Source organism: Glycine max, chromosome 14, assembly GCF_000004515.6.
Source record: "Glycine max cultivar Williams 82 chromosome 14, Glycine_max_v4.0, whole genome shotgun sequence".
Taxonomy (NCBI): Eukaryota; Viridiplantae; Streptophyta; class Magnoliopsida; order Fabales; family Fabaceae; genus Glycine; species Glycine max.
In genome coordinates, this window is record NC_038250.2 from 3,762,408 (window position 1) to 3,772,335 (window position 9,928).

General features: G+C 34.5%; 2 protein-coding genes across 3 annotated transcripts in view; both read right to left on the minus strand.

The window, feature by feature from the left end:
- Positions 1–658: 658 nt before the first annotated feature.
- On the minus strand, positions 659–6,863 carry LOC100798387 (TMV resistance protein N). 2 transcript variants are annotated; one of them, XR_005888436.1, is made up of 5 exons: positions 6,145–6,863; positions 4,473–5,571; positions 3,901–4,185; positions 1,426–3,804; positions 659–1,035 (listed from the first exon to the last, which is right to left on the minus strand). XR_005888436.1 is itself a non-coding variant. In XM_041009243.1 (4 exons), the coding sequence occupies exons 1-4, from the start codon at positions 6,639–6,641 to the stop codon at positions 2,302–2,304; spliced, it is 3,384 nt and encodes a 1,127-aa protein (XP_040865177.1). In that variant the 5' UTR covers positions 6,642–6,863; the 3' UTR covers positions 659–2,301. The 2 variants fall into 2 exon arrangements, 1 of the variants encoding a protein (XP_040865177.1); XM_041009243.1 differs by having other exon boundaries at positions 659–3,804.
- A 1,534-nt stretch (positions 6,864–8,397) lies between these two features.
- LOC100527017 (uncharacterized) overlaps positions 8,398–9,928 on the minus strand; it is a 2,402-nt gene continuing 871 nt past the window's right edge. Inside the window, exon 5 of the mRNA NM_001250425.2 lies at positions 8,398–8,677. Coding sequence (NP_001237354.1) covers positions 8,578–8,677 — 100 coding nt within the window. The 3' untranslated portion in view covers positions 8,398–8,577. The remainder of the gene's footprint in view (positions 8,678–9,928) is intronic.

The following is a 9,928-nucleotide window of genomic DNA, read 5'->3' on the forward strand; positions in this document are numbered from 1 at the left end:
GTATGGTAAGATCATTTTACCAAGGGCAATGTTTACTGTTGTTTTGTCCATTGATGGGGATGCATTGGGAGAAGTAGGCTCTTCCACATGCAATTCATGACGAAATTCCTCATCATCATTCACTTCTGCTAATCTTGATATAATAAAGCCATCTGAGTGCTTGCGTCATTCTTCAGTTTTTCCTTACATGTCACACGGCACCCACACTTCTTTATTGTTGCCTTACATGACTTGGAACAATTCTCCACAAAATATATCAATTGGAGCTGGGTTTGCTCCCCACTTAGATAATGCTGAATATATACATGATCAGCACTCAAAAATATAATATGGATGTAAGGGTCATTGAATTTATAAACCAATTGTCCAAACTTGGATGCTATAGGAAACTTTGGGTCAGTTCAGGAGCTTTACAGACTCGATAATAAATGCACATCTCCTCATTGCCATAAGAAGTTGGTCTCTTATAAGATGGAGATGACTCCTCCATATTTAAAGGTTCTAATGCTAGGTATACTGCAATTCCCCACCATTCACTTAACTGGCAATCCTTAGGTACATCCATTATTATTGATGTAACTTGTTACGTGCAAGGTTGTTTGCTGAACTTCGAAGGTCAGCACCTCCAGAAAATCAAGAAGAAAGAAGAGAAACAATCCAAGGTAAGGGCAATACTTTTTTTCCATAATCTGAATTACACACATCACCATATATATAAAACATAAAACTTGGCTGATATACTAGAATATTCTTATAACAGAAATCCTAACAAATTATTAGTGCTAATAGAAGTGGTGGCAGACAACATGTTTGGTACACCCACTACTCTCATGCCAACTCAACACTCCTGCTTCTTCCTCGTGTACGTCCTTCTTGCTTCTTCCTCACGTACGTCCTTCTTCCTATCATAGCTGAATCACAACCAAACTTGTCATAGGGATAATGTGATGAACCAATTGCAAGGCAGTTTTGATTGTCAAACCAACATGGAATTTCACTCCCTGGTATGATGAACCAAACGTCTGGCCCTTCAATCTGTTACAATGAATTTTTTTGTTGTAAATTTAACTAGTTAATAAAAAAAATTAAACTATTCATTTGATTCTTACAGTTTTTTTTTTTAAATCTCTATATAAGAAAACGGTAAGTTTTAGTCCCTGCACATATATGAAAGTTAAATAGTTTTGGTCCTCATTACTAATATAAGACAAACATTTCATGGTGGTGAAAACTGCTTATATAATTTTTTTCTAGCAATGATAAACTATTACAACAATTGTTCAAGAATTAAAACTTACAATTTTCTTGTATAGGAACTAAAAATAATGACATAACTATAGGGACAAAATAAATAGTTTAACCATAATCATAAGACAGAAACATTGGAGAGAGATGGAAGGAGGATGGGGTGTACAACAAACATACCAGATCCATACGTGATTATGTCTCAAATATCTTCCATAGCATTTCTATCTTCATCCAAATTAAAGGGTTTCAATTTAGGACAATTATTTGCATACAAGCCTTGTAAATTTGGTGGAAGCATTGGCAAGGATTTAAGTCTTGGGCAATCATTGAAGGACAAATTCTGCAACATAGAAAGATTAATAATGCACTGGGCTGGTGGGTTAACAAAATTGTTACCACTTAGATCTAAATCCTGCAACAATGATAAAGAACCAAGATCACTAGGAAATGATTCATCGTTAAGATCACGGTAAATCCAAGGACACCAAGGCAGGTAAGCTGGAAAGAGGAGGCATGATTGACTCTTAAGATCTGTTTGCCTCATAAACATTGAGATCCATAGAAAGCAAGTTTTGTGAGTTGGGTGCTAGTTCTTTCCTTCCACCAAAGGAGAGCTCTTTAAGTTTTTCTAAACGAACTTAAGATAAAGTAATTTCTCTTATTGCAGTGCCACTCACTTTCTTGTGATCTTGTTTATTGCATTATTATGATTTCTTAAGTTTATCATGCCTATGACTTGTATATGCTGATGAAAGCATCAATAAACGTAGAAGAGGAGGGATGACGTTACTAGCAAAAGGAGACATAATTATGCTAAATTAATTGTACGGGAATAAACCATACTAAATTTTATTGTATGCACTGACCGATCAAAGAGGTGATTGGGTATAAAGTGGTGGTGTTTATATATCATGTGCTATATTTTATATACTAAAATGGGAATTGGTAAACAGTGGTGATACAAGGAAGTTATTAACTGAAAATTTTAATCTATTGATCAGAATGTTATATATTTTAAATAGTAATTAAAAGGGGAATTGGTATCACACTTCCTTATTCTTGGCAAAATCTCATAACGCTAGCACACTTCCTTATTCTTGGCTTCCATGGCTTAGAATGATTCTCCACATAAAATATCAATTGAAGTTGGCATTTCTCTTCGTTGCATTCATAAACAAAGTGGCTAAATTTAGGTCCTATGGGGAAAGTCAAGTCAGGTTCACCCTGAGGAACTTTACATGCCCAATAATAAATGCACGTATCCTCATTTCCCACAGGATGTGGACTCACATGTGATGGAGAAGAGTGCTGCATATTTGGAGGTTCCAATGCTAGGCATATTGCAATTCCTAACCATCCACTAGACACAAGATAGTTAGGTACATCCACTATTATTGATGCAACTGAATCAGAACCCAGCCTGTTATATGGATGATGTGATGGATCAATTAGAAAGAACACTTCATTCCATTTCTGAATCTCTCTCCCTGGAATGATGAACAAAAAATGTGGTCTATCTTCCATTTGGTAAGCACACACTTTATGGAAATAATTTGGGTGGGTAAGGGGCAGAGTAGGGAGAGAATGAGTATATAAAAAGTATGTCTGATTCATATGTAACTCATAAATCTTCCACAGCATATATGCATCTGAATTCAAGGGTTTCATTTGAGTACTATTAGTTGTACCCAAGCATTGAGCACTTGGTGGAAGCATAGGCAAAGACTCAAGCCTTGGGCAATCAATTAAGGTCAAACTCTGCAGGGTATGAAGATTACTAATGCAACGAGTAGGTGGACTAACAAAATTGTTCCCACTTAGATTTAAGCCCAACAAAGATAATAAGGATCCAAGACTATCTGGAATTGATTCATCATTAAGGTCACAATAACTTAAATTCAAGAACTTCAAGCTTGTTAAGCGGGAGAGAGTAGGCAAGATCAACTCCTTCGGGACTTGTTGCCTCCTATGCATTGAAATCCTTTGATGTAAGTTCCATAATGAGTTGGATGCTAGTTCGTTCCTTCCACCAAAAGAGAGCTCTTTAAGATTTTCTAAACAAACTTTGGAAGAAGTAATTTCTCTTATGGGAGTCCCACTCACATCAAGTTCCTCCAAAGACCCATTTTCATTCATGCTGTTGGGCAAGGTAGAAAATTTTGAGCAACCACAAATACTGAGCTTCCTAAGAGATTTCAGATTCCAAATAGACTTTGGTAGCCAAAGAAGATTTTTGCATTTCTCCAAATTAACCAGTGATAAATGTTGCATATTTTTTCCAAAGTTGGGGAGCTTTTTAACTTTTGAGCAGCCAGAAAGAATCAATTCCTCCAAAGAATCCATTTCAAATTTTGTTGGAAGGGTTTGAAGATTTATGCAGCCTTTCAAGTTCAATAGAACAAGTTTCTTGTGCTGTCCAACAGACTGGTGAACCTCAACAAGGTTTATACAACCTTCAAGAAGCAAAATTTCCAGACATGGAACTCCAGAAACTATAGGACTTTCTATTAAATCTTCGGAATGGCTCAGATCAATGAACTTCAACTTTGCGAAATGCTGATCAATCAGAACAAAAATTTGAAAATGATTAGCTTTGGAAGATTTTGTGCTAGTATTAAATTGAATGCACAAGATTTTTACTGAGCTACTTACTTGAGATCCACTCCAGATTTTTTTTATTTTGCTGTAACGCATTTTCAACTCTACAAGTTCCTCTAGCTTCACACCAAGTGGCAAAGCTTTCAAAGTACACCCCGTCCACTGAAGAAATTTCATTGAACTGCAAAGACATTTGATGCCACGAGGAACTTGTATGTTGTGATAATTAATTACAAGGAATTTAAGATTGTACATCTTTGAGAAGGCTTCGGGATCCCAATTTGCATTGTATGGTTGAGTTGACGATTGCAAAACTATACCCTGAATCAATTCATTTTCCTGGCAAACAATGCTGAAGATAATTAATCCTAACTCTTAAGGCATAAGATTTGGATTATTTTTGGTTTACAAAAGTGTGGACTGAAGGGAGGTTCTTTACATTTCAAGCTCATTATAAACCTCAAGTTCGGCAAGGATTAAATAAAGATCATCCAAACTCAACATGACATCATCTTATAGTGAATGAAAGATCCCCGTAGTGAGTTCAATTCTATTAACTATGATAAGGAGTGAAGATATAAATTCATTGAACTTTTGTATGAGATAAAATCAACTAAAAATGTTACCTTATTTCTTTTCAGTGCTTGATCAGTGTCTTGGGGTGACCACAACCTACTGCGTTTGCCAGCATCTATAGGACATTCTTCAACAACAATTTTCCTTCCCATTTCTTGAAGCAAATCATGCATCCATAAACGTGATCCATCATAAGTTGCTAGCGATTTATCAATTAGAACGTCAATTCCATTTGCTGGATAACGGCCACAAATAGTTAGAATTTGTGTCACATGCTCTTTTACCCACCCATTGAAGAAACATGCAATATCAAGAAATAAAATCTTATAACTTGGCGGTAACCCATCATAGCTTATTATAAGTTTGTCCATCACAACATCTTTCTTTGTGTATTCTTTCACTTCCAAAAATTCTTTCCATTGAGATTCACTTCTCCCACAGAAGGATGAACCCATCATCTCAATGGCCAGAGGAAGGCCTCCAGCTTGTTGGACAGCCACTTTTGACAACTGCAATATATGTTCTAATGGTTGATCTCTTTTAAATGCTTTCTGACTGAAGAGTTGAAGGGATTCATCAGAATTTAAGAGATCAATTTTGTAACTTTCAACTGTTCCATGTGATCTTAGTACTTCCATGTCTCTTGTAATTATTATAATCCTGCTTCCAGGGCCTAACCACTTTTGATCATTCACACTAAAATTCTCTAGTTGTCTTATGTCATTAACATCATCAAGGACCAGGAGAACATTGTTGTTGAATAAGATACCTCCTATGATGCTTTTTCCTTCGTCCAAATTTTGTATTTTCAAGTCTTTCATTTTCATGTGAGAAAGAAGTTTTCCTTGTAAGCTAAGCATGCCATCACAATTCTGAGAAATCTCCCTTACGTTTTCAAGGAAGCAACTAATATCAAATTTGTTACGTATTTTCTTAAATACAACTCTCGCTAGAGTCGTCTTTCCGATGCCACCCATGCCCCATATTCCAATGAAGCAAACTTTGTCTTTCAATTCTAGTTTCAAAAGTGAATTCATTTTCTCAACTCTTGAATCAATTCCAACCAGTCCATCATCGTATGATGGCAGTTTAGGACGTAGTTTTGTCCATACCGACTCAATAATTTCTTCAATGAGCTCTTCTTTTTTCCTATTAATGAAAATGTATAATTTTGTTATAATTCAAGTGTCACTAGCAATAAAATATAACAAAGCTCTTCGCTAGTTTTTATATGTTGAGCTCTCTAAAACCATTATACATTCAGTACTTGTTTGTTAAATTGAAGCATGGATTTTCATTCAAACAATGTTGTTAGGTTAATGATAGATGGAAGTATGATATAACTATTAGGTTAATGATAAATAGTTGATCCCTTTAAATTTATTTATTCCATTTCAGTCCCTTTAAAATTTTAATATGTAAGTGTTCATACAGTATTAATGAATCTGCTTACGTGCCATATAAGATTGAGCAATTTTGTCTAAGGCATTCATATAACAATTTTAACAAAAAAAAAAGTGGTGATACATGATAAAATACCGGATGAACATATTAGATTTACCAGCAAAATTAATGGGATGAATAATAACATGTTAAAATTAGAGGGACTGAAATGGGAAAATAATTTAGAGGGATCAATTTCAAATTTCACATATTCTAGAGAACCAAAAACATATTTTACCTACTTATAGATGCAGTTAAAATAACACAAGCAAAAATTACCAATTCTTGGACTCCCAGCCAGAAAAACCAGCAACTTCATGCAAGGATTCTCTCCATTTTTGTACCTTCACTTTGTCTTCTTCAGGTCTTGTTGCATGTTCTTCGAAAGCCTCAGCGAATTTATTTTTCTGGTGTCGAACATCGGAAGGAACGACATCATAAAAGAGAGGAAAAACTGGTGTCCCCAGCACCCTCTTCGATTCAAGAATCTTGTGGAGTTCATCCAAACACCAAGTGGAAGAAGCATAGTTCTCGGAGAGAAGAACAATGACAACGAGGCACTGCTCAATTACTTTATGAAGTTTTTCCAAAATCAGATATCCTCTTTCCTTTTGTTTATCATATCTGAAAGTTGAGATTCCATTTCGCTGCAACGAAGTACATAAGGTGTTAGCAAAATCTAAATGGGTGCCTTCTGTTCTAAAACTCAAGAAAACATGGTAGGTCAATCGCGAAGACGCATTCGGAGAATTTGAGGAGGATTCTCCACGTAACATGTTGAAGCTTTCACGTTCACAAACCTCCACAACAATAATACTTTGCAACTTTGCTGACAAGTTTTAGCAAAAAAGAAGAAGATGCATGCTTCTCTTTGGCGTTGATTTATCAACTGTTGTTTAGGAGGATTCTGTAATGTGCACTTAGTCTTCTTCGCCTGAAGCAGACACTAAGCAAAGCTTCAAATTTTGTTCAAGAGGGTGGTTAGGTGATGAACAGAAACAAACTCAGACCATTTGATAAGGTCAAATGTGTTGATGGACGGTTCATATTCTATATCTGAATTTCTTGTTAAAATATTTCTTAAATTATTATTATTCGTTTAGTTCATAACTTTGTTATATGGTTGTACGCGTCTATATGTTGATGTAAGCATAGATAAATTAAAATAAGTCTCGATATTTCTGAAATGAACTATATTATAGTGAGATGAGGGAATATATAGCTGACAAGGTAAACGGTGGTTATGCATGTAATTAAGAAGTTATCAACGGATAATTCTATTAAACTGGATTGAAATGAAGATAATCTCTTGTCCTGTTACTTTGAATTCTCAGTTGCTACCTTCCTTAGAATGCTCGGGATTAGATTGAATTCTATAAATAATATATAAATAAATGTGTCTAAATGTTTTTATTTAGCTATACTTACTAGATACTAAAGCATTAAAGTTTGAATCTGATAACAATTATTTGCAGTAGTTTTTGAAGAGACGGCAAATCTACTAGCTGTGTAAGAGTATCGTCTTCACAAATATTGTAGTTTAACAACTTCATACTCTTTCAACTCAGAAATTATGAGAGGATCGATTAATTTGAGGTTTCTACTAGATTAAAAAAAAGACAAAATAATTAAACAATTATGCGAAAAATCAATAGAAGAAAATAGGTTGGGTGAGTGGATACATCTTGTACTCTTTTCACCTCTTTAATAAATTATGTTTTGCTGATAAAGGAATAAAAGAAAATAGGTAGGTATTAGAATATCCTTAGTTTTCCCCTAAAGTAATTTCTTTCTCATCTAGTTCTCTTCTTGTGATTAACATCCAATACTCTATTTTAACTTACCCTTAATTTCTTGGCAAGTAAACCTTTATTCTTAATAATGAAACATAACTCCTTAGGCGCACAAAATTAGTAATAAGCATTAAGTTTAAGAAATTACAAACGGATGCATACAATCTAACCCTATTCAATAATTGTAAATACTGAAGAGAGTCGTTCACAAGAGAGCATTAAGAACAAATACAACAACTCAATTCACGAAAAAAAAATACTGTAGAATTTAGAAAGAGAATTTTTTTTATATCTATAAATTTGCATTTCAAAACCACACCATATATCAAACTATTTTTTTTATATCATAACCCTTCGGTTCATCAGAAAAAAAAAAATCTGACTAATTTGGAATTCGATCGAAAATAAGTAAACTCTTGTCAAAAATTACTTTCAACAAGAATTGAATTCAAATATTATCCAAACGATTGAATCTTAACTTTAACACATTGGATTTCAAACTAATTTAATTTGTACAATTTATTTTCTCTTGGCCAAAGCTGATGCTCATATGTACCCAGCACTAGAGAGGAGCCAAAGTCACAACTGAAAAATGCTAAATTCATTTTAGTCTTATGAGCAATCACATGGGAATATTATGCTTTATAGCTAAAAGTTATATAAGTTATTATTACTATTATTATTATTATTTCGGCTAAGGAGGGGGCTACACATAATCAGCTTCAACAATCAACAGAATATCTTCAATCTGTTGGCATCATCGGTAGATACATATATTTCATGATCATAAACCATTGCATTGGCAAGACAAATGGTAAAAGATTTACAAATATGAAGTATAATATGGGCTTGACAACTGTTGATTCAGTGATAGCGTAATTTCTTAGTAAAAAGCTTAAGAAATTCAGAGCCGATGTCATCAGAAAAACAAGCTACCCCAAGCTGCTATAAATGCAAAACCGCCAAATGGAGCCATGGTTGAATATTTTCTGTCTTCAAGAAATGCGACAGTATAACACCTAAAAATTCAACATTTACTTCAATATCATAAAGATGAATACAGCTTAATGATCATTCTAACTTTTTACCAATATTTCCTACCAAAAATCAGCATGCAGCAAGGCAATATTGTTATAGGCTAGTCTAATTTATAAATGTATTCTATATGCAACAGCTGAAAATGGCATCAGACCACATTCTAAGTGAATTGCAGAACCATCTGACATAAGATACTTCAAAATCTGACACAAAACATGTATGTTTTTGGTTTCCTACAGAGATTCAAAGAATAAATTATCCTTCTTCTCAAGAATGAACAAGTCAAAAACCATCCAACCTGCTCATCATCAAGTCAAGTAAAAAAAAAAACACTAATATTGGATAATGCATAACTGCTTCAAACAATGGGATGTAAATTCTAGAACTTTGCACTCCTTTGTTGCACAAAGATAATGAAAGTCAGATCGCAAATAAATATGTTAGTATTTTCCAAACTTAAATCTACAAATAATTCTCACTCTGATCTGTGTATTTCATGGGATGACTGGGACTCACCAATCACAAATAGGGAGCACTGAAATCTCCTAGACCTGTTTGCAAGCAGCTTCATTCTTCAGTTTGGGTAGTCAAAAACTCAAATTGCTAGTTTTTCTATTTCCTTTTAAAGACACGCCTTAAGAATCTTAGAACACACTCACATCACCGTTGTACCTAAGTAGACAACCTAACTTTGTTGATGTATTATAGGGATGTAAGTCCCTGTAATAATAAACACGGTCACATCCCACAGCATTGTCAAGTGTCAACCATATGATATGATATAAATGAGCATAACTCTGAAGATAACTGGTGCACTGCTCGTCTTCTGAAGCACCGGGTTAACCATCCCTTGGTTGGCATCTCTGACTCTGAAGTTAGTGATTTGATTTTTATAGAGTTTGGACCCAGACTTTGGTTTAGTAAAAGCAATTATACATTATTCCATCATTAACATAAATAACTGAGTTTTCCCTTCAGTTCTGAGGACAAAATTATGCAGTAGTTCCCTTCCCATGTTGAAATCAATGTCTCACTTCTAATCACTTTGCCAAGGATCCCTTGGACCAACAGTCCAAACCTAATACTTCAGACAATATATGTGATACCCCACCTAGCTTTTATTTGTGCAACCAAGACAATGAAAAAAACTATTCATCTTTAACATCAACGTGGCAATGACTCAGCCTTTTAAACCTTGGTGGCTTAAAAAAATACCCCCCCCCCCCCCCCCC

What these genes read in the sequence shown, in the direction of transcription:
- LOC100798387 (XM_041009243.1), bottom strand. Translation starts at nt 6,641, where the DNA reads ATGTTACGTGGAGAATCCTCCTCAAATTCTCCGAATGCGTCTTCGCGA. An exon ending in AAGCACTGAAAAGAAATAAG is followed by an intron (nt 4,186 to 4,472) that starts GTAACATTTTTA and finishes ATTGTTTGCCAG; the next exon opens with GAAAATGAATTGATTCAGGG. An exon ending in AAATCTGGAGTGGATCTCAA is followed by an intron (nt 3,805 to 3,900) that starts GTAAGTAGCTCA and finishes CTGATTGATCAG; the next exon opens with CATTTCGCAAAGTTGAAGTT.